General features: G+C 38.1%; 1 protein-coding gene across 1 annotated transcript in view; it reads left to right on the forward strand.

Annotated features, from left to right (window-relative positions):
• The window catches only part of LOC117339049 (adhesion G protein-coupled receptor A3-like), a 118,755-nt gene that overhangs the window by 72,148 nt on the left and 20,378 nt on the right, over window positions 1-26,229 (forward strand). Inside the window, exons 4-10 of the mRNA XM_033900414.1 lie at window positions 2,490-2,561; window positions 4,600-4,671; window positions 5,909-6,072; window positions 14,341-14,900; window positions 16,503-16,652; window positions 17,450-17,544; window positions 18,343-18,541. Of these exons, the coding sequence (XP_033756305.1) occupies window positions 2,490-2,561; window positions 4,600-4,671; window positions 5,909-6,072; window positions 14,341-14,900; window positions 16,503-16,652; window positions 17,450-17,544; window positions 18,343-18,541 (1,312 nt within the window). The remainder of the gene's footprint in view (window positions 1-2,489; window positions 2,562-4,599; window positions 4,672-5,908; window positions 6,073-14,340; window positions 14,901-16,502; window positions 16,653-17,449; window positions 17,545-18,342; window positions 18,542-26,229) is intronic.

Here is a 26,229-nt window from a genome sequence, read left to right on the forward strand (position 1 = left end):
CTGGTACTGGTGGAGGGGATACATAGAAGGTTGGAACATTGTCAGGATTAGGGTACTGGTACTGATGGAGGGGATACATAGAAGGTTGGAACATTGTCAGGATTAGGGTACTGGTACTGATGGAGGGGATACATAGAAGGTTGGAACATTGTCAGGATTAGGGTACTGGTACTGATGGAGGGGATACATAGAAGGTTGGAACATTATCAGGATTAGGGTACTGGTACTGATGGAGGGGATACATAGAAGGTTGGAACATAATCAGGATTAGGGTACTGATGGAGGGATACATAGAAGGTTGGAACATTATCAGGATTAGGGTACTGATGGAGGGGATACATAGAAGGTTGGAACATTATCAGGATTAGGGTACTGGTACTGATGAAGGGGATACATAGAAGGTTGGAACATAATCAGGATTAGGGTACTGATGGAGGGGATACATAGAAGGTTGGAACATTGTCAGGATTAGGGTACTGATGGAGGGGATACATAGAAGGTTGGAACATTATCAGGATTAGGGTACTGATGGAGGGGATACATAGAAGGTTGGAACATTGTCAGGATTAGGGTACTGGTACTGATGGAGGGGATACATAGAAGGTTGGAACATTGTCAGGATTAGGGTACTGATGGAGGGGATACATAGAAGGTTAGAACATTATCAGGATTAGGGTACTGGTACTGATGGAGGGGATACATAGAAGGTTAGAACATTGTCAGGATTAGGGTACTGGTACTGATGGAGGGGATACATAGAAGGTTGGAACATTATCAGGATTAGGGTACTGGTACTGATGGAGGGGATACATAGAAGGTTGGAACATTGTCAGGATTAGGGTACTGATGGAGGGGATACATAGAAGGTTAGAACATTATCAGGATTAGGGTACTGGTACTGATGGAGGGGATACATAGAAGGTTGGAACATTGTCAGGATTAGGGTACTGATGGAGGGGATACATAGAAGGTTAGAACATTATCAGGATTAGGGTACTGGTACTGATGGAGGGGATACATAGAAGGTTGGAACATTGTCAGGATTAGGGTACTGATGGAGGGGATACATAGAAGGTTGGAACATTGTCAGGATTAGGGTACTGATGGAGGGGATACATAGAAGGTTAGAACATTATCAGGATTAGGGTACTGGTACTGATGGAGGGGATACATAGAAGGTTGGAACATTGTCAGGATTAGGGTACTGATGGAGGGGATACATAGAAGGTTGGAACATTGTCAGGATTAGGGTACTGATGGAGGGGATACATAGAAGGTTGGAACATTGTCAGGATTAGGGTACTGATGGAGGGGATACATAGAAGGTTGGAACATCAAGATTAAGGTACTGATGGAGGGGATACATAGAAGGTTGGAACATTGTCAGGATTAGGGTACTGGTACTGATGGAGGGGATACATAGAAGGTTGGAACATTGTCAGGATTAGGGTACTGATGGAGGGGATAATTGTGTGGTGCCCTATCGTTTACAAAGGTCACCTCTGTCACAACCTTTTACACAGTATGAGAAAGGCAGACACTATCTTGGTTTGAAATGGTGTAATTGAGTGGGAAATTTAATTTAAACTGTTACAAACCTGATCCCCTTTGTTCATTTTAACATGTGAAAATGGAAGGTCTGTCCTACAGAGCTTTTATCAAGCATTTCACAGTTTTGTCTAAATCTCAAGTGTCAGTGTATAATAGTTGTAAATGTATACGTAGAGCAAATGTGATGTCACTATATTATGTAATTGTATCACTTGATAAAAGATTTCAATTATATTGTACACATTTGGTGGTATGGGTTCAATTTAAAGGAATATTTAAACTGTGAAGTGCATAACTTTTTCAAGATTTTTTTTTTTTTTGACAACTTAATACTTTTCAAGAAAATCCACTAGCTTGGTGGTGGTGGACTCTTAATTAATCAGTTCACTGATATTTCCAGAAAATAATCAAAGAAACAATTTTGTTAACCAGTTAAGTTTCTGTGTTTGTAGATAATGAGTTTAAACTCGATTTTGCATTAAGAGTTTATCCTTGACCAAGTTAAAACCGAAAATGTAAACAGAAATATTGAAATAAATTGAAATGGATTCTCAATATTGTCGTCTACAGTGACGGAGAATTGAATGCCAGATAATTGGCTGATATTTGAGCGTCTGATCTTATTGATCAGGGTGTTGTTCCGGTGTCTGCAACAGAGACAGAGTGTGTCTTGGTCATGGTGACACTAGGCAGATGCTTGGCTCAGAATTGCTTTGATAATTACACCAACAATTCTGCAGACATTCCTTATGTTGTCAGCAACTAGAATTCCTAATGAGAAACTGTCTGTCTTTTCACTACAGCCAGGAGTAATTTTGAAATTACATATTAATAACTTAACACTTTGAAGCAAGCTGTTGACAGAGTTTGACAGACAAACGACTGTATTAGTTTTTATTTTTTTTAATTTTCTTAATATTTTCTTATTTTCATTTCAGGGATCTTTCCTACAATAACATTGGTAGTGTGAATACGTCCATGTTTACCGGAATGTCAAGCCTGCAGAAAATGTAAGATTTCCATTTATGTAATAAGTCCATGCCTGACAGTAATTATTTTAGTAGTTTGTTTCGGAGTTCAATTTTATATTTCTGTATAGTTAGCAGCAAAAAATTTGTATATATCATTCTCTTTATCTTAGGGCCTAAGGGCTATGAGCTTATGTCGTGGTGTAGCATCCATCGTCTGTCTGTCTGGCATTAACTTTTCCCTTTAAAAAACTTCTTTTCAATTAACAGCAGACTCTGATACCTGATATTATGCCTGTAGCATGCTACAAAAGTTTGTTCAAATGAATGACCTTGACCTACATTCAGTCAGAGGTGTTAAATAGGCTAAAATCTTCAAAATAACTTCTTCTGAATAACCAAGAAGCCCAGAGAGCTGATATAGGGCCTGTGGCATGCTGGGGTGAAGAGCTACCAAGTTTGTTAAAAGAAATGACCATGACCTTTACTTTTAAGGTGACATGGGGTCAACATATTCTTAATAACCAAGAAATGACTAATCAATAACCAAGACCCAGAGACTTGATATATCAGGCTAATAGTATGCTTGGATGCAGTGCTACAAAATTGATTTAAGTGAGTGGTAATCAGTTTAACATCTGCAAAATGACCTGGATCAACTTCAAAATTGCTCTAGAATCAGGTGAATGATATAGGCCCATTGGGCCTCTTGTTATCAACATTACACTACAGAGCAGTTTTACTTATTTTAATGTTGATCCACAGATTTAATAGTCAACACAAATGTGAAGAAGTTTTAAGGAAAGCAAAACATTTTCCAGCTTTCACAGTCACATGTCAAATCATTAGGAATTCTAAAACTTTTATGGAGAATCTAAGATTTCAGGAAATTTATGCAGTGTTATAAAGCCTATAGATATCTACACATGGTGGCTGGCCACTGGAGATAAGTTGGATTGCTAAGTGGTGTCTAGAGGTGCTATGTGTATCCTTTAGTTTTGAAGGCAGTATTGTAATTTTGTAAAGATGTCTTTCCTTTTAAAACAGTGACCATGGAACAAATTTTTGATAGGAATAAGATTTTAATAATGAACGATAATGTGTAGTATATTGGTAACAATATTAGGTGTAGGGAAATGGTTAATGTGTGTAGTATATTGGTAACAATATTAGGTGTAGGGAAATGGTTAATGTGTGTAGTATATTGGTAACAATATTAGGTGTAGGGAAATGGTTAATGTGTGTAGTATATTGGTAACAATATTAGGTGTAGGGAAATGGTTAATGTGTGTAGTATATTGGTAACAATATTAGGTGTAGGGAAATGGTTAATGTGTGTAGTATTGTACAAATATATAGTCCCTCAAATTGATTCTGATCCTACTTGTAGCAGATAATGGTTTTAACTATTTATTATAGGTTAATTATTAATGATTAATTAATTAGATTTAAGAGAGCATTTCTTGAAAATCATGATGAAAATCATGATTAACAAAAAATAGAAAGAAGAAACAATAAAAATAGAGAGAAATGACTCATAGTTGGATACGATTTGAAGTAAGATCTTTGCCATCGGATTTGATGTATGTGCCTTGCAGTCTAACCAGTATTAATCAGAAGTACAAACTCTGTGATCAATACCAGAGTTAATACCCCATTTTAGATAGAAGATACTTATCTGAATATAAACGTTAACAGGGTAAAATCCAGGATGGAAGCATGTACATGTTTTATACCTTTGAGATAAAGTACAAGCCAGTCACCTAAAATATTAATAAGTTTTTGCACTCTATAAAAAAAATTCTAAAACCCAAAATTTATTGATATTAAAACATCACCATCGGGAACATTTACTACGTGTTTGGTGACCCTGCATTTTGCAGATTGTAGGGGAGGGAAAAAAACACAAAAGAAAAGTAACACCTCGTTAAAATTTCACCAATCCTTAGAGTAGTGACATTTGAATCAAGAGTTACTGAGCCTAGTATTTATTTCCTTTTAATGAGATGTATTGTGGCATTGACAGGAGGGTGGATGTTTTTGTTATCGTCATTTTCATCGCACTTGTCATTTATTGTAGGTCCTTATCCTTCAACAAGATCAACACAATTCCGGAAGGCACTTTTAGCGACCTCATCTCTCTCCGTAAAATGTAAGTGTGGTGTCGCTGGCGACAATTATACTGTATTTCACTTAGCATACCAACACTGTTCACCATAAAAAAGTGTGTGCGATTTTAAAGCAGCGTACACTTTGACTTCTTAATGAATTGTTTAGTCAGTCATTCTGTATTACTATTGACTTTATTGAAAACAGACATTTCGCCCATAAAATGAGTACTTCTAAGGTTTACAATCAATAGAGAACTCTGTGTAATGAACAGGGTTTGGGTATTGGGGATAGCCAGGTGTGTAGTGGAAAAGGTAATTGAACTGTGACTGGAGAAGACGATAATATGGCATATATATCAGTAAGCTAGTATGAGGTATGCCAATTACAAAATGTACCAGTCAAGTATCAATGCGACCCTAGTCCTGAACTTTTGAAATAGCCTTCTATTGATTACATAATTTGAACAATATTACAGGTGTTATCTAGTTAAATAACAGTGCTTAATTTGTGTTCATATGTCAAGATTTAGTTAAAGATGATACATTGCTGACAGTATACGATTTATCACAAAAATGCATAAAATATGGCACCCACAGTTAAGAATACATCAAGACAAAAAAGAAAAAAGAAGAAAAAAAAAGAGACGACATAATACAAGCATCCTAAAAATTATTCTGAAACTCAGAAATTTATATAAGGTACCAAATACAGGTGAAGGGTATGATGGAATTTCTTCGGAATGCAATTAATCATTTATCCATTGTATTAAAAAGATGAAAAGAGAAGCTAAATCTTTCAGACGGTGGTAATAGTGTAAAGTATGTATAACATATACAACAGTCTATTTTGGCTTTCAATCGATCATAAATACTCTGTAGGGGGCTTAGCACCCATAATGAATTGTAATTAGAATTTAAATTGAGCTTTAATAAAATCTTATACATATTTTTATATCCATAATGATGAGGATAATGCTGATAGATATGAAATAGACATTTTAATTTGCTTACAGTACCTTTGTATTTAGTTTTAAAAGGATTTATAATTGTATAAACCGTGTTGTTTATAAACCTGGATGATGAAGTACAGTAGCACCTCAAGGGTTATTCCGTTGTAGTCTACCTGTACCAGGTATGAATCACTGTAATTTTGGAGAAATCAATAATTGTTCAGACTTAATACCTCTGTTAATGACCCATTGTTACACCAGCATCTGTTACCAGTGTTAGCACTTTGATCTCAGGTTAATTAGTATTTCTATTGATTTGTTTTTACAGTGACTTTAAGTCGGATTATCTACGATGTGACTGTCACCTTCGCTGGATAGCAAAATGGATGAAGGAAAAAAATGTTCGCATTCAGTCATCCACGACCTGTGCGGTTCCCCAGGAGTTGAAGGATCGCCCTGTGAAGAGCCTGAAGAAGAAAGACCTACACTGTGGTACGACATCTAAATATGATTCTAGACGTGGATCTGACCAGCGAGACGCTGGGCTCAGATCGACAGACGAGTCACCTGCCTTCTCACATCATTTGCATGTGTACTAGTCCAAACGCAGGCCATGATGGACAGGTTTACAGGAAGTCTATATCGATGATCCATTTAGGCTTGTTATTTTCACATAAATCCTTTGAAATTATGATTTTAAATAGGCCCTATAGACGTAGCTTTATTGTTTCTGTGTATTCCTGACTTGGGAATAGGGTAATTTGGATAGTTGAGACCTATATAAGGTGGTGACTATAGTTTACTGGCCGGCAGCTGTAGCCGAGACAAAGTTTTCTCTCCCCGAGCCATACATATCAATAACTCTTTTTCTCAATTATTTTTTGGGTCTATAGGTCTTTTGCCAGTATAGGATTGGGTTTAGTAGAAGTATAATGGAAATATCTCAATCCAATATGCAAATTGTATCGATGGAATATTGTAATTGAATTGCCAATTGATAGGAACTTTATTGAATGTTTTAAAATTTGATGGAATGGAAATAACATTTTGGAGGAAATTTTCTGGTGTTCTGTCTGTCTGTACAATATATGAATCATGAGTCACTGTGACCTATTTCTTGGGGAGTCAGGAGTCACCATGACCTATATCTTGGCGAATCATAAGTCACTGTGACCTACTTCTTAGCAAGTCATGAGTGACCATGATCTTTATCTTGGTGAGTCATGATGCATGATGACCTTTATCTTGGTGAGTCACGAGTCACTGTGACCTATATCTTGGCGAATCATAAGTCACTGTGACCTACTTCTTAGCAAGTCATGAGTGACCATGATCTTTATCTTGGTGAGTCATGATGCATGATGACCTTTATCTTGGTGAGTCATGAGGCATGATGACCTTTATCTTGGCAAGTCATGAGTCACCGTGACCTACATTATTTTTGTAAGTGTATCATTTGGTAAGAATTCATGTTTTATTTCAATTTCTCCGACATTACAAACCCTGTAGTCGTCAAACTTATGTAGATACATCTTCAAGAGTACCTCACCATAAGTCTCTGACCTATATTATATATATGATATCTATTTCACTAACTATGATACATCTTCACATTTTGCTTTATTTCAATGAAACAATGTGGCATTGAATTCCTCATCCTCCCAGTTTGGGAGATAGGCTTCAGATACTGGACCCTAAGATAGGCTTCAGATACTGGACCCTAAGATAGGCTTCAGATACTGGACCCTAAGATAGGCTTCAGATACTGGACCCTAAGATAGGCTTCAGATACTGGACCCTAAGATAGGCTTCAGATACTGGACCCTAAGATAGGCTTCAGATACTGGACCCTAAGATAGGCTTCAGATACTGGACCCTAAGATACGCTTCAGATACTGGACCCTAAGATAGGCTTCAGCTATTAGATCCTGAGATAAACTTCAGATGTAAGACTCTTAAGATAGACTTCAGATATCAGATCCTGAGATAGGCTTCAAATATCAGATCCTGAGATAGGCTTCAGATATCAGATCCTGATATAGGCTTCAGATATCAGATCCTGATATAGGCTTCAGATATCAGATCCTGATATAAGCTTCAGATATAAGACTAGATCTTAAGATAGGCTTCAGATATTAGACCCTAAGACAGGCTTCAGATGTTAGACCCAAAGATAGGCTTCAGATATTAGACCATAATATAGGCTTCTGATGTTAGACCCTAAGGTAAGCTTCTGATATTAGACACTAAGATAGGCTTCAGATATTAGACCATAATATAGGCTTCTGATGTTAGACCCTAAGGTAAGCTTCTGATATTAGACCCTAAGGTAAGCTTCTGATATTAGACACTAAGATAGGCTTAAGATATTATACCCTAAGACAGGCTTCTGATATTATACCCTAAGATAGGCTTAAGATATTAGGCCCTAAGACAGGCTTCTGATATTAGACACTAAGATAGGCTTAAGATATTATACCCTAAGACAGGCTTCTGATATTATACCCTAAGATAGGCTTAAGATATTAGGCCCTAAGATAGGCTTTAGGTATTAAACCCCAAGACAGGCTTCTAATATTAGACCCTAAGATAGGCTTTAGATATTAGACCCTAAGATAGGCTTTAGGTATTAGACCCTAAGATAGGCTTTAGATGCTAGCTAGACCTTAAGTTTAGAGATGAATGATCAGTGAAACTTTTTATTGGTCATAATTTTGAAAATATAATTATAGTGCAGCAGAAAGTGCAAGTTAAAATATGTTGTTAATGTGTGTAAAAAGAAAGTCTATAAATGTACTTCTCTTTGGCTTGAAATTTTGAACATGCACATTTTCCCCCATGTAAGTTCCAAGAATTTGGTAAATGTGGGCTGTATGATGAGTATGTGTATATGTTTTATGATATAGCTACATATAAAAATAAGGTTTCTCTTAGTAATAATACCTAGTATATAAGTTATATATCCAAAGGAGATACACTTGGATTTATTTTCTAATAATTTTCAGTTATTTCTTGCTTTATTACCAAAATCAATTTAAACCATAATCAGGCTGTATGCGTTTTGACATTTGTAGATTTTTGAAAAAAAAGTTTCAGGGTGTTATTATTCACCAGGCTACAAATTTAAAGATTGCATCGGCAAGAATGACGAAGAGATTTTCCTTGTGAAATTATAAATAGTGGTTTTTTTTTTGTCAATTCATAAATTTACATAAGTAGCCCTCCACTTATTTTTCAAGAAGCCTCTTAAACTGGTTGTAAAGACATTCTTTGATATTTACAAAAGTCTCAGGAAAAAACTCAGCTTGAATGACTAGACCATCTCCTTCTTTAAATGATAGTGACATCCAAATAGAATTAGATGGTCTCTTATCTCCTAGCCTTCTGATGAGAAACATGCATGAGTGCTTGAGGAAATGTTGTAGTATCAGCTTGTGGTTTTCATTAAATCTGGACGGTATAGTGGTTAAAATTGTACACATTCACAAACTTCAGTCCACTGAAGGCATTCACAGTTTCGATAACCAGAATATGAGAGATTCACAAGCATGATCAGCCCCTCTAGGTTTTGTTTAGCTTATTAGGGACCCAGTCTGTCACCTTGAAGGACTGGCCCTGTAATTACTTGGCCTACAGAAGAGCTCCAGAAAGGGAGGTCACTCAGGTGTCAAATTTCATTACACACCTCTGTAAGTGATGATTATAGACCATTGTTGTGATTGGTCAGATAGCCATTGTGTATTCCAGGTGGTCATTATGACTTGGAGCGCCTACTGGGTCTGTGTGGTAATTTGTTCCCTGGATAGTACATAAATGTTAGGTTCATCAGGTTAGTCAATATTGCCCTGGGGGTGGGGATGCACATCAACTATGGTGGCAATATTGCTCCGGGGGTAGGAGATACACATCAGTATAAATGGTAGTGATATTGGCAGGGAAGGGGGGGGGGGGTGGGGGGGTTGAATACATCAATGGTGACAATATTTTCAATTTCGTATTCAACTTTATTGTAAATGTAAAAGGATATAGGGCATCAAAAGCCTATGTATCCCTCAAACCTCTGTATGATACAGTCATTGAAATTATCAACAATATAAACAGTACACATAGTATGTCTCCATATCCCCAGTTATACAAAAATTACCTTTAATCAAATCTTTTAGTGTCAATAATGTACTCTGATATACATTCTGATAAGATATGATTATTTCTTCTTTACATTTATTACATCCATGAAGTTATATGTTTATATTAAAGTGATCAAAGGTACTGTTTTAGCTAATCAGCTGATTTCTAAGTATTGATCGTGAATGGTTCAATAGTGGACAGATGAAAAAAAAACATAGCATTCCACAGTTACAAGTACATGTGATGGTACGGTCTCAGGTGTGAATGGGGATGCACATAACATCAATGATTACAACATTACGTCAAGGTCAGGTATATGTTATAGTGGGAGGGAGGACGATGGGAATATAACCCTGATTTCACCAATCTCCAGTACAGGTATATGTTATAGTGGGAGGGAGGATGATGGGAATATAACCCTGATTTCACCAATCTCCAGTACAGGTATATATTATAGTGGGAGAGAAGGAGGACGATGGGAATATAATCCTGATTTCACCAGTCTCCAGTACAGGTATATGTTATAGTGGGAGAGAGGGAGGACGATGGGAATATAACCCTGATTTCACCAATCTCTAGTACAGGTATATGTTATAGTGGGAGGGAGGACGATGGGAATATAACCCTGATTTCACCAATCCCCAGTACAGGTATATGTTATAGTTGGAGGGAGGGAGGACGATGGGAATATAACCCTGATTTCACCAATCTCCAGTACAGGTATATGTTATAGTTGGAGGGAGGGAGGACGATGGGAATATCACCATGATTTCACCAATCTCCAGTACAGGTATATGTTATAGTGGGAGAGAGGGAGGATGATGGGAATATAACCCTGATTTCACCAATCTCTAGTACAGGTATATGTTATAGTGGGAGAGAGGGAGGACGATGGGAATATTACCCTGATTTCACCAATCTCCAGTACAGGTATATGTTATAGTGGGAGGGAGGACGATGGGAATATAACCCTGATTTCACCAATCTCTAGTACAGGTATATGTTATAGTGGGAGGGAGGAAGATGGGAATATAACCCTGATTTCACCAATCCCCAGTACAGGTATATGTTATAGTGGGAGGGAGGAAGATGGGAATATAACCCTGATTTCACCAATCTCCAGTACAGGTATATGTTATAGTGGGAGGGAGGAAGATGGGAATATAACCCTGATTTCACCAATCTCTAGTACAGGTATATGTTATAGTGGGAGGGAGGACGATGGGAATATAACCCTGATTTCACCAATCCCCAGTACAGGTATATGTTATAGTTGGAGGGAGGGAGGACGATGGGAATATAACCCTGATTTCACCAATCTCCAGTACAGGTATATGTTATAGTTGGAGGGAGGGAGGACGATGGGAATATCACCATGATTTCACCAATCTCCAGTACAGGTATATGTTATAGTGGGAGAGAGGGAGGATGATGGGAATATAACCCTGATTTCACCAATCTCTAGTACAGGTATATGTTATAGTGGGAGAGAGGGAGGACGATGGGAATATTACCCTGATTTCACCAATCTCCAGTACAGGTATATGTTATAGTGGGAGGGAGGACGATGGGAATATAACCCTGATTTCACCAATCTCTAGTACAGGTATATGTTATAGTGGGAGGGAGGAAGATGGGAATATAACCCTGATTTCACCAATCTCCAGTACAGGTATATGTTATAGTGGGAGGGAGGAAGATGGGAATATAACCCTGATTTCACCAATCTCCAGTACAGGTATATGTTATAGTGGGAGGGAGGAAGATGGGAATATAACCCTGATTTCACCAATCTCCAGTACAGGTATATGTTATAGTGGGAGAGAGGGAGGACGATGGGAATATAACCCTGATTTCACCAATCCCCAGTACAGGTATATGTTATAGTGGGAGAGAGGGAGGAAGATGGGAATATAACCCTGATTTCACCAATCTCCAGTACAGGTATATGTTATAGTGGGAGGGAGGACGATGGGAATATAACCCTGATTTCACCAATCTCCAGTACAGGTATATGTTATAGTGGGAGAGAGTGCGATGGGAATATAACCCTGATTTCACCAATCTCCAGTACAGGTATATGTTATAGTGGGAGGGAGGGAGGACGATGGGAATATAACCCTGATTTCACCAATCTCCAGTACAGGTATATGTTATAGTGGGAGAGAGGGAGGACGATGGGAATATAACCCTGATTTCACCAATCTCCAGTACAGGTATATGTTATAGTGGGAGAGAGGGAGGACGATGGGAATATAACCCTGATTTCACCAATCTCTAGTACAGGTATATGTTATAGTGGGAGGGAGGACGATGGGAATATAACCCTGATTTCACCAATCCCCAGTACAGGTATATGTTATAGTTGGAGGGAGGGAGGACGATGGGAATATCACCATGATTTCACCAATCTCCAGTACAGGTATATGTTATAGTGGGAGGGAGGATGATGGGAATATAACCCTGATTTCACCAATCTCTAGTACAGGTATATGTTATAGTGGGAGGGAGGAAGATGGGAATATAACCCTGATTTCACCAATCCCCAGTACAGGTATATGTTATAGTGGGAGGGAGGAAGATGGGAATATAACCCTGATTTCACCAATCTCCAGTACAGGTATATGTTATAGTGGGAGGGAGGAAGATGGGAATATAACCCTGATTTCACCAATCTCCAGTACAGGTATATGTTATAGTGGGAGAGAGGGAGGACGATGGGAATATAACCCTGATTTCACCAATCCCCAGTACAGGTATATGTTATAGTGGGAGAGAGGGAGGAAGATGGGAATATAACCCTGATTTCACCAATCTCCAGTACAGGTATATGTTATAGTGGGAGGGAGGACGATGGGAATATAACCCTGATTTCACCAATCTCCAGTACAGGTATATGTTATAGTGGGAGAGAGTGCGATGGGAATATAACCCTGATTTCACCAATCTCCAGTACAGGTATATGTTATAGTGGGAGGGAGGGAGGACGATGGGAATATAACCCTGATTTCACCAATCTCCAGTACAGGTATATGTTATAGTGGGAGAGAGGGAGGACGATGGGAATATAACCCTGATTTCACCAATCTCCAGTACAGGTATATGTTATAGTGGGAGAGAGGGAGGACGATGGGAATATAACCCTGATTTCACCAATCTCTAGTACAGGTATATGTTATAGTGGGAGGGAGGACGATGGGAATATAACCCTGATTTCACCAATCCCCAGTACAGGTATATGTTATAGTTGGAGGGAGGGAGGACGATGGGAATATCACCATGATTTCACCAATCTCCAGTACAGGTATATGTTATAGTGGGAGGGAGGATGATGGGAATATAACCCTGATTTCACCAATCTCCAGTACAGGTATATGTTATAGTGGGAGAGAGGGAGGACGATGGGAATATAACCCTGATTTCACCAATCTCCAGTACAGGTATATGTTATAGTGGGAGAGAGGGAGGAAGATGGGAATATAACCCTGATTTCACCAATCCCCAGTACAGGTATATGTTATAGTGGGAGAGAGGGAGGACGATGGGAATATAACCCTGATTTCACCAATCTCCAGTACAGGTATATGTTATAGTGGGAGAGAGGACGATGGGAATATAACCCTGGTTTCCAATCTCCATTACAGGTAATATTAAGTTTCCTCTCTGCCCAGTTACAGTGTTTATTGCTGAAATTCCTAAATGATTTATTTAAAGGATGGGTGAGATGAAGATTTACGGTAATGTTGGACAGGTAATTACATAGGTCAGTGTTCTCCTCTGTCTGTCTGCCCTCCCCAGTAACGTATGGGTCTGTTGATCAGTCTCACAGTGTCTAAGGATATGTCTAAGTGCAGGTGTACCCTTGTAACAGCTGACCTGTGATTTGTTAGGTCAGAATGCCTATGAATAATTCAAGAGTTACCTCCCCTCGTACAATTATTGTACATGCAAATCATGTATTACGATTGTAAATATACTATGTACCGATGGGCAGTATGGCCCTCAGTTAATAAAGAAATTGAAATTGAAATCCAGTATATGTACATGCCTCCTTAACTGTCATGAGGTAACTTACTGATCCCTGTACCATATTTGTTAACATTTTAGGATTTCTTTTTATACATTAGAAAAGTATAATACTACACTAATACCACAAAAGAGCATAATTCAAAATATTATCTCATGTTTTTATCAGAACTTTGAAATCATGTATGGTGAAGTTTTCATATCAATTAATGTCTTGAATTAGGATAAAAAGCAAGAGCCTCTATCCAAACTAACAAAGCTGAACAAGATTGCAATTGACAATACAATTTATAGGTGCTAGTTTATATATTAAAGTTACATTGTCAAAGATTGGAATCTTTAGGAGTATAGAGATAAATGTCACAGTAAGGTAGAGTTTATCCTGAAGGTAGAACCCAGGTAGGTGGGAGGTCTACTTCCTTACCAATAACAATATGTATCTATTGCACACTTTATTTAAAAATAAAAATTTGCATATCACAAGATTTAATTGATATCAAAATTATAAAACCTGCAATAAATGCTTGGTAATATGCATTAAAAAAAGAGCAAGGAGGTTCAATTTTGATGATTTGTCTTTAATTTGTATTCGTTTTGCCTTTCTAGATCGTCCGTTGGAGCTGCCTCTGTTTGAAATCACGCCCAGTAAAAGCCAGGTCGTGTTTGAAGGTGACAAGATTCCGTTCGAGTGTCAGGCATCTGTTGTTGACGACAACATGCACATGTTCTGGGTCAGGAAGGGTGGCGTTGTAACAACCAATCGCTCCGCTGGGATCTACGTACACACGTACCCTTCACAGGACCGAACCATGATGACCCATCGACTGTTACTAAATAACCTTGGCAAGGACGACACAGGTATCTGGCAATGTATGGTGACCACACCGCAGGGCAATGTCTCTGATGATATCAACATCGTCGTCATCTCAAGTTCCGCACTGTACTGTGTGGCCATCACTTCGAAAACAGAGAGGGGCATCTATAAATGGCCAAAGACAGTGGCAGGAGTGCGGAGCGAGCTTCCATGTAAGCGAGGACAAGATCGACTTGCCACCTATGACTGCACACCAGAGGGTCACTGGCGTGACCTCAACGTTGACCAGTGTGAATTCACCAGTGATACAACCCGAAAACTCCAGGCTATTGGCGAGAGCCTTACAGATAATGTAAGTATAGTGCCTTAATTTAAAGTACATGTAGTGTTGATACACTTTCACCTAAGCCGAGGTTTGATGCACCTGATTGGAGGTATATTTTTCTTGGATTGATGTTCTACAATGTATTTACTGTATATCGGATGATTTTCATTGCAGTGTAATTTGGTGCTTTTCATGGTAGAAATCTACTTTCAATTTAGCAATACAGTGAATATTTAATGTCGTATGCAAACTTTAGGTACTTCAAGATAAATAAAAAAAAAAAATACAAAATACATACTGTTGATCAGTTATTTTACATAACAGGCCGGTTTTCAATGAAATCTACACTGTGTATATATATATAAAGATATTTCATTGAAATTTCCAAAATAATGCTGCCTGAATTCCATGCTGTATAAGATAAAAGATAAAAATCTTAAAAAAGTCTGAATGGGCATCCGTAAACATCCATATATGATGATTTTAGAAGTGAGCGTTCCAGTAGTGGTATAAATAGATTTATAGGTCAGGCTGTACAGGCGTAACTAGGTCAGCGTTATATCAGATAATATTATCAGTAATGGCTTCTAAATGAGATACCTTTGAAGTGACTTGTAGCCATTAGACACTTCAAAGTGAAATATTTCGATCGGAAATATTTTTTACCTGAACTCGTTATTCTGTGTAATTGTTTGCACAAAGGCAAGGCTCCCTGTTCATGAACTTTGGTAATTATTGTTATCAATGAAATTTGGATATTTTTAGGCCCCCTCATCAAGGCATTGAATTGTAAACAGATTTTTTCTACACTAATTTGATTTCTGATCCTCAAATTGCTTTCAAACTTCACGTTTGATGATGGTCATCACAGAAAACCCCATTTTTTTTCGAAAAGATGACCTTAAGGTCAAGGTCATTATTAATGGATCATATTTCTGGTTAATTCACACTAATGGTAATAAAAAAAAATTCAGAATGCAATTAGTACAATCATGATTTAGCAGTATACCTTCAGCCCAAATATACTTATATAAGATTACCATTAAAATATGTATGTTTTCAGTAGCTTTAAATTCAAATTTTGTCCGTCAGTCTGTCTGTTTGGCCATCTGGCCATCTATTCATCAGTACATGGTCCAGGCTTTAGCTTGTCCAATTTCTCATGTATTTCATCACCACAAATTTTAGCATGTGAGTTCCTCTTCGTATGGTAGAATGTTGTCTTCTGTAATACCCTATGTGTACCCTGTTATATAGAGTTATTGCCCTTTCTTCATAGTGTACCCTGTTTATATAGAGTTATTGCCCTTTCTTCATAGTGTACCCTGTTTATATAGAGTTATTGCCCTTTCTTCATAGTATACCCTGTTTATATAGAGTTATTGCCCTTTCTTCATAGTGTACACGTTTTCTATGAGACAAATCTTCTGTACTGTATCACATACAAATGTCACGTTTGGTGTTTGATAACATTTTGGACGGTAGAATATGTTAAACTGAACATTTTGTACCAGGGTATACAGAATAGATGAATACACAATGACATTATAACTTGAAACCATTACTGTTGAAACAAAAATATTATATTTCTAGAAATGTCAACATAAATTCTCCTGTTCTCTGTTTCAGTTGCTTGGTAACTCGAGTGGCTTGTTGAGGATAATGCGTAACCTGCAGAAGCTGGTGTTGACTCCCAGTCAAATGTCGTACTCCACCGACCTGACCCTAGTGTCCCGCTCCCTGGATAGGATGGCGCCATACGCCTACCAACAGGAGGAGGTAATAAAGATGGTCTAGATGTTCCCTGTTCCTTTAAATGTTTAAACTTGCCCCACCCCACAACACCCTGCCCTACCTTTCATGTCCTGCCCCACAACACCCTGCCCTACCTTTCATTTTTCTGACCCAACAACACCCGGCCCCATCCCTCGACACCATCCCCTACCCAACAACACCCTACCCCACCCTTCGACACCATCCCCTACCCTACAACACCCTACTCAACCCCTGGACACCATCCCCTACCCAACAACACCCTACCCCAGCCCTCGACACCATCCCCTACCCTACAACACCCTACCCCACCCCTTGACACCATCCCCTACCCAAACCCACCCTACCCCACCCCTCAACACCATCCCCTACCCAACAACACCCGACCCCACCCCTCAAAACCATCTCCTACTCGTGCCCCACATTACACTCCCCATGCCACCATCCCCTACCCTACCCCACTCTACCCCACCCCTTGACACCATCCCCTACCCTACCCCACCCCTCGACACCATTCCCTACCCTACAACACCCTACCCCACCCCTTGACACCATCCCCTACCCTACCCCACCCGGCCCCACCCCTCAAAACCATCCCCTACCCTTGCCCCACATTACACTCCACATGCCACAGCACCTGCTGCATCCTGCTATCCCAATTCCTCACCCATACCTATACATATCTTTACCTGGCAATATTGCTTCACAACATAGAAGGTCTCGTACTTTATGAAAAATAAAGTTATAATTGTGTTTATGATGTAGAATATAACAGAAAATTAATGTACAATTTTTTTTAACAGTTGGCGGATGCGCTGTTGAACATTGTGAGCCTGCTGTTGAATTTACCAGCCAGTATGTTTCTATCAGAACAGAAGGCATCCAAAGCCTGTACCAGGTGAGTGACTTATGGTAATAGTTTATAGGAGGGGAGATAACTCTTATATCTCTAGTCAAGCTACTGCTCAGAAAATAGCAGTTATAACACTGTATGGATGGGAAACATGTCTACATAGGTTTCTTCTCCATCAAACTTTGTGTATGATTAAACAAATAGATAAAATTTCATGTACTTTCCCATTGAAAGTCATAGTTATGCATAATTAAGTCAGTCAGCTGCTGCTCCAGCGAAACCATGTTCCTAAAAGAAAATGTGTTTTAAAAAAGTTTGTAGCTAATTTCCTGAGTAATTAAATAATAGTTACTTCCTACATTTAAAAATAACGAGTAAGTATATAGTAAGGTCTTAAAATTTGAAAATAAAAAACATACGCTCCTACTAAAAATAGAAGGATGCAGGATTACAGGTGCAAAAAGGTGTGAATTCCCCAGGTACTCCCGTCCACTGTAAATATCAGGTGTGCTCTTATATGTCAATTAACCTATCCAATAACATTATTTGTCAGGTTGTGAATATTTTCACTTCAAATGAGTGAGGGGATGGAGACACTTGTATGTTTGACAAAGGGAGATAATTACCATATCCTTGTATTATTGTGTACCTGTATGTTAAAAATGTTGTGTGAGATATCGAACTTGTGTAGAAAGAGTGATTATTCAATTATTACTTATCATTCATAGTATTTTTAAATGCATTTAAAATTATCCATTTTGTTAAATTCTCAAACAATTTCTGAGTATTTCTGAAGTCTTTGTGAGAGAATCAGTGATTCACAGAACTTTTTTGCCTTGGCAGGCTAGTGAATGTGGTGGAAGGTATCCCTCACCAGTCCCGGAGGAGGAACATCACCAAGTACTCGGAAAACATCGCACTAGAGGCACGCACAGTCTCTGTAGAACAGTTTACAGGAATTACTTGTCTGGCCTTCACCAGTATCTTCAGCTGTCAAACTGGTATTGTCGATACCTCGGCCTCATTCACAAAGAAACAAAATGTAAGTGTATTTTGTGTATTTATATTGGAATAACTTAGCAGTACACTATTACTCATATTATAGGGGAGAAAACATCAAATGAAATTTAAATGATAATGGAGGTTTTAAAACTGTTACGGTTATCAGGACAGATTTTATTCCAGTGTATATTGTCAGCACATTACTTAGTGATAAAATATATCATACAAAAATATTACAACCAATTAGATAATCTAGATCAATGGGAAAAAAATTGCCGTGTGCATGAGTCTTTTTATTGCTTGGACTGGGTTTCTTGACTGTAGTTATGATTTGTTAAAAGTTTACGACGTACGTGAGACCACCTATTGCTGGGTTTAGTTACTAAAAGTTTACCACGTACATGAGACCACCTATTGCTGGGTTTAATTACTAAAAGTTTACCACTACACGAGACCACCTATTGCTGGGTTTCATTACTAAAAGTTTACCACGTACATGAGAACACCTATTGCTGGGTTTAATTACTAAAAGTTTACCACTACACGAGACCACCTATTGCTGGGTTTAATTACTAAAAGTTTACGACGTACATGAGAACACCTATTGCTGGGTTTCATTACTAAAAGTTTACCACGTACATGAGAACACCTATTGCTGGGTTTAATTACTAAAAGTTTACCACTACACGAGACCACCTATTGCTGGGTTTAATTACTAAAAGTTTACGACGTACATGAGAACACCTATTGCTGGGTTTCATTACTAAAAGTTTACCACGTACATGAGAACACCTATTGCTGGGTTTAATTACTAAAAGTTTACCACTACACGAGACCACCTATTGCTGGGTTTCATTACTAAAAGTTTACCACTACACGAGACCACCTATTGCTGGGTTTAATTACTAAAAGTTGACCACTACACGAGAAACTAAAATCAAACCATGTTTTTAAAGTGACTTGGATATATAAGATATATAACACTGTAAATGAAGATGGAATTCCTGCTCTGTATATCTCTCACCCTTACCTGTTAAAGGGGAAATAACTCCTGCTCTATATATCTCTCACCCTTACCTGTTAAAGGGGAAATAACTCCTGTAGAGTTACAGCAATTGTACATGTTTACTTAGACTACCGCTAAAAACTCTAGATACAAATGTATCATATCAGATCTCTTGTTTTTTTAATAGATGTGAAACAAATTTTATTATTAATATCTTTAACAATTTACTCCCCAGTGCATGTTATGTAAAGGAAAATTGTTGTCCCCGTAATACTGAGAGGATCCCAAAAGGGAAAATCTTTGCAGTATTGTCATCAACAAGAATGTTTGGCTATGTTTGCCGAAATATCCATGTGACTGGTTGGCACAGGCCCTCTGGTCCTCTTGTTCCTTTGATGTTGACTGTGAAATTCAAAGTTTGGTACATCAAATAAAAACAGGAAGGATGGTTATGTAACAGTGGCCGTATTGAATTTAAATGTCTGCTATATTTAACTGCAGTTAAGCCCTGCCCACAAATAAGCCACATTTAACTGCAGGTAAGCCCTGACAAAATAAGTCATAAATTATGCATAGATTAGCCCTGCCACTAGATAAGCCACATTAATTTGCAGGTAAGCCCTGCCCAGTAATATGTCACATTTATTCGTAAGTAAGCCCTGACAAAATAAGTCACAATTTATGCATAGATAAGCCCTGCCAATAGATAAGCCACATTTATCTGCATGTAAGCCCTGCCCACAAATAAGCCACTTTCTTTCCCACAATCATCAATTTAAAAACATTAATACTATACTTATACTATGAAATGGGCTTCTTTGAGGATAAATATGGTAATCATAGAAAAGAAAAACAAAGTTATTTGTATACAAACTTCTGGCTATACATAGTAGTGTTTGCCTTGCATATTCAATTAGATACAAAAATATTACATACATAAATAATCCTGTATATGTAGAATGGTTTCACAGCCATTCCATATACACATGCTTTACCAAGAGTGGTCACATTTGCAAAAATGCAATGTAAATATTCCACATAACGTAATTATCATAAATAAAAACTATCTACATATATTAACACAAATTAACATAAGCCTGAATGTTGTAATTGTAGAACCAAACATTGATTACCTCCACACTGATAAACATGGTGTACACCTCTTTTGGAGAATGTTTAGCTCACCTGCCCAAAGGGCAAGTGAGTTTATGTTGTGATGCATCATCTGTTGTCAGCACAGCCATCTTACTGTTGTCCTTCAGGCGTCAACTTTTCCTGTTTAAACAACTTCTTCTCATTGATATTGGGCATGTAGCATGTTGGGGTAAAGGGCTACCAAGTTTGTTCAAATTAAATGACCTTGACCATCTGAAAGGTCACAAGGATAAAAAACTTACCATCAATATGTATTGCAAAATGGACCTTAACAGCTATTGGAAAATGGATTGCTGATTGTAAATTATCCTATTTACTAGCCCATCATCATCAGATGACAGGATATTCAAATCGCCCTGCATCCGTGCTTCGTCGTTTGTCTGTCTGTAAACAATCCTTGTTATCAGAATTCCTCAAACTGCATTGTAGGTTCCCTTTGGTCGCTAGTTGTGCCATTTGAATTTAGATTTTTGATCAGAAAAGCAAGATGGCTGACAGATGGCCATCTTGGATTTTGAGAATTGAAGTTTATTATAGCTATTTCTCTAAATGTATAGGAGAGATATTCCTCAAACTTCATATGTAGGTTCCCCTTGGTCCCTTGTTTTGCCATTTGAATTTAGATTTTTGATCATAAAATAAAAATGGCTGACAGGTGCCCATCTTGGCTTTTGAGAATTGAAAGTTGTTATCTCTCTTTCTCAAAAAGTACTTCACATGTAGGTTTCATGTGTTCATGTTATCAGATTAGTAATAGGAAAAAGGAAAGATGGGAAAAATAGAGAGAAGATCAGTCTGACATGGAACCTGTAAAGATCATTCAATGGTGGGTGCCAAGATCCCCTAGGATCTCTTGTTGATAGTCTCTTGTCTGCCTGTCTATCATTGTCTCTTTTGGTTTAAATACAAATAAAAAATATATAATGATATTTGTCATGTACCTTACTACCATGAAGGATATTCTAAGTTCATTGGCGCTGGCTACCTTGACATTGACTTAGTTAGGATCTTTCATGATGTCACAGGTATTGGTTGTGCCAAATTATCTAACGTCTTCTAATGAACCAGATCTTTCATGATGTCACAGGTATTGGTTGTGCCAAATTATCTAACGTCTTCTAATGAACCAATGTGTCCAGGACTAAGGATCTCGGGTTATGACTAGGCCTGCATAACCTAAAATTGTTATCAGAGTACATGTGAAATTAAAATGTTTAAACTCATGAGTACTGTAGCATCAAATGTTTTTGTGGTGCTGAAATTTCATGATTTTTGTAAAACAAACTATTTTGCGAGAAGTTCTTGATTTAGTAGATTAAAAACAAAAAAAGCCAAAATGAAGTTAAAGAAATTTAAACTGAAAAGGTTTTTGAAGTGAAAATAGATATCTGGATATGTTTATATAGATATACCATATACCATTTCATTCTTCAAATCATTCTGTCAGTGACAGCTGTTCATTACTGTTCTTATGTAAACCTGGTGATATAACTTATACCAAAACAAATTTTTGTTTCTCTGCTAAAATGATATGGCAATGGTAATTTAAAGGCATAAACGAAAACAAAAACCCACAAACATTAATGATTTTGTATAAGGAAGGATAACTCTGTATGAACTTTCTGAGCATAATTTGTGTGTGTGTGTGTGTTTTTTTTTTTTTTTTTTAAGCAATGGTAAAGATGAGACGATATATACCTGGTTTTATGGCCAGAGCCAGCCTTACACACCTCATAAATCACATTCTCTGTATCAGTATAACACTCCATAATTTTTGAGAAAAAAATAATATACTGCTACCATAGCTGATACATTGTAATTATTCACGGTGTTGCCAACTCTCTAGGATAATTTTCTATGAAGTAACGTGATACATGTTTTTAAGTTAGATAACATGCCTGCAATCCTTTTGATTTCATCTAAAAAGTTGTGCTTATACCCGGATCAACCCTGCCCTGTTACCTCTCAGAAAATTTATCATTGATATATGATAAAAATTAAAAATTCTAGGTAAATTTATAGGGAGAGTTGTGCTGTGTATAGCTGTGTATAGATCGTAGTCAAATATTATCGAGAGAGTAACTTCTGCTATCTCCCCTTACTAGATACACCGGTATATACAAGTTGTAAATTATGGCATTTTGCAGTCTCTTAAAGGTTGTAAGCATTTGTTCAGTTGCCAAAAGCTAGACCAGAAAAGATTGTCCCTAACGGAAGAGGACGGGATGGGGAATGGCTTTAGGTACAGAATTAATTCTCTATTTTACAGGATGATTAATGATGAGAAGAAATTCATCATATGCTTCGTCCTGTTGACAATATTACCTGTGTGAAAACGTGAATGTTTAAATATGAATTCATTTCAGCTAGTGTTTAGAATGTCATGTATCATGTTTTTTTGCCTGAATACTGACTGATAGCGTCCTGTGACATGCAGATTTTGCCAAGAGCTATACCTAGTTGGGCCTATTCTGCTTCTGAAACGATTTTTGTTGTGTTAATGTATTTTAGACGACCGGTATGGTACAAGCTGTAAAGCTGGGTCTGTTTGTCTAGTATAATGGCAACTATTATCTCCCTTTTATACGCCTTTCTTCAGGAGATATGAAGTGCAGTGGACATTTAGAGAACCCTGGTTTTCTTTTCAATCTGACAGGCAGTATCAATATTTTCTTAAGGTCCTCTGGACACTTGTTGCCTGTGGACCTTCACCAAATAATGCTACCTAGAAATATAACGACAGGTGAAAGTAGGAACTGGGTCAAGGGATAAACAGTCCAGGCGGACGGATAGGTGCCAGATTTAAAGTAAATGATCTAGTTTTGTTTATTATATACCCAGATAATATGTTGTCCTGTCTGTGGGACTGTACATTTTTCTGCTTCATATAATGGACTGGTAATTATTTTAATAATTGCATGGTGTTATGCTGATGTTCCGTCTGATAAGACAGTGTATATGAGCCCAAAGCACACTGTTTTTGTATGGAAACCCACTGAGGCACGACTGATTTAAGCAGGACTATGATGATAATTGAAGGCAAAATGTCGATGCAGATTCGTGGAGAGATAATGTCAGTACTGTCCCTGATGAAGGCACGTACAAGGCCGCAGTAGGCATTGTCAGTGGTCTGTCAGTACCGTCCCTGATGAAGGCACGTACAAGGCCGCAGTAGGCATTGTCAGTGGTCTGTACAGATTTGTAAGGCGACTTGCCTCTCACATTGTGGACATTTAAGTCCTGCAGATAGTTAATTAATCCCAGTTGACCAGTGTCCAGTTCATAGTGGACAAGTGATCTGTACCTGGCTGACCGCTACCTGAGTACAGGTGTATTATAGATGAGGACAGGGGCTGGTTGACAGTTGGTGTGGCAGTCGTACAATGTAAAGGAGAATACAGGTGAGGGGAGCTGTAGACTTGTGTCTACTGTCATCTATAACTGGAAGATTTTATAGGTATACACATACTGTAGTCTGAAATATCTTGTTTATCTCTTAAAGAAATTTGTTGTTGATATATATTTCTACAAATCTTATTTCTGTTGTGGAGAAAATGTAGCCTCTATTTGTTCTGTTGTGGACGGAGAAACTATTTTTCTCTAATAGAAATTTTGCAAACCTCATTTCTTTTTGAAGTTAAGAAACTGCGGTAATTAAAAGTCTATATAATTTTGCTATGACTGACACCAGCATGAACAAAGATATCAGTGATACTGAAGATGAAGCTGTAACATAACAAAATCAAGTGGTTTAAGTAGAGAGGAGTATTGGAATCTCACAGATAAGTAAGAGATAATGCACTCTCCCATCATTCACAGATTTGTCTTAATTTGTGTGAATTCTCTGTCACCCCCTAGAGTGTGGATTCTCTCTCAACCCCTAGGGTGTGATACCTCTGTCAACCCCTAGGGTGTGATATCCCTGTCACCCTCTAGGGTGTGATATCTCTGTCACCCCCTAGAGTGTGAATTCTCTCTCAACCCCTAGGGTGTGAATTGTTTGTCACCCCCTAGAGTGTGATACTTCTGTTGCCTCTAGGGCGTGATATCTCCGTCACCCCTAGGGTGTGATACCTCTGTCAACCCCTAGAGTGTGAATTCTCTCTCAACCCCTAGGATGTGATACCTCTGTCAACCCCTAGGGTGTGCATTTTCTGTCACCCCCTAGGATGTGATACCTCTGTCAACCCCTAGGGTGTGAATTCTCAATCGCCCAATAGGGTGTGATATCTCTGTCACCCCCTAGGGTGTGAATTCTTAGTTGCTCCCTAGGGTGTGATATCTCTGTCACCCTTAAGGGTGTGATTTCTCTGTCACCCCATAGGGTGTGATACTTCTGTTGCCCCTAGGTTGTGATATATCTGTCGCCCCCTAGGGTGTGATATCTCTGTCAACCCCTAGGTTGTGATATCTCTGTCACCCTCTAGGGTGTGATGTCTCTGTCAACCCTAGGGTGTGATATATATATCTCTGTCAGTTCCCAGGGTATTACAGATAGCTCATGCTGGCAACAAAACAAGGACATCACAGTAACAATAAAATGACATCACAGCAGAAAACACTGATGCTATGGTAACAATACAATGACATCAGAACAATACAATGACCCTATGGTAACAATACAATGACATCACAGAAACAAAACAATGACATCACAGCTACATTACAATGATGTCACAGCAACAATACTGCAATGACACCATTTTTGTCCAGAGATCTAACATTTTTCAAACGATTCTTTTGAAACTTGATAGGTTTTATATTCATGATATCAAGTTGTGTTTGAGTTGGAAACTTCTTTAGTAAATCATGATTATTGGAGTTCCTCAAACTGAAATAAACCATAGACTTTGTAGTGAATGTAAAGTTAAGGGTTAAAGCATGCAACCTATAACCACTTATAAGGTGATGAAAATATTATCTCAATACAAGGTAGTATATAACACTATATGGCATTTGGTGGGCGTACATATTGTTCCATCCAGCGGTACTTTTGTTGGTTTTTGGCTGCAGCATTAGAATGAGTATTCCCACTTGAATTTGTTTATTTGTAAATATAAGAGAAAAGTAATCAAACATTGGTGTACAGACCAATGTAAGATTCTATTCCTCTAGAGTTTCAGAGAGTTTATTTACTTAATTTAACCCTCATTATGTAAAACTTTTCTGTGTACATGCATACTTTTGATTACTGAAAAACTGATACGGACGTAATTTATAGTGCTACCTCACTGAACCATACTGCCCAAGACACCCAGCAGTCACAGACACTCCATCTGGGGGGCCGCGGTGGCCGAGTGGTTAAGGTGTACCGACACTTTATCACTAGCCCTCCACCTCTGGGTTGCGAGTTCGAAACCTACGTGGGGCAGTTGCCAGGTACTGATCGGAGGCCGGTGGTTTTTCTCCGGGTACTCCGGCTTTCCTCCACCTTCTAAACCTGGCACGTCCTTAAATGACCCTGGCTGTTAATAGGACGTTAAACAAAAACAAACCAAAAAAAACCCCACTCCATCTGGTCACATTATACTGACAACAGGTGAAATGGTCGTCAAACTCAAGCAGGA

The sequence above is a fragment of the Pecten maximus genome, chromosome 12, assembly GCF_902652985.1.
Source record: "Pecten maximus chromosome 12, xPecMax1.1, whole genome shotgun sequence".
NCBI lineage: Eukaryota > Metazoa > Mollusca > Bivalvia > Pectinida > Pectinidae > Pecten > Pecten maximus.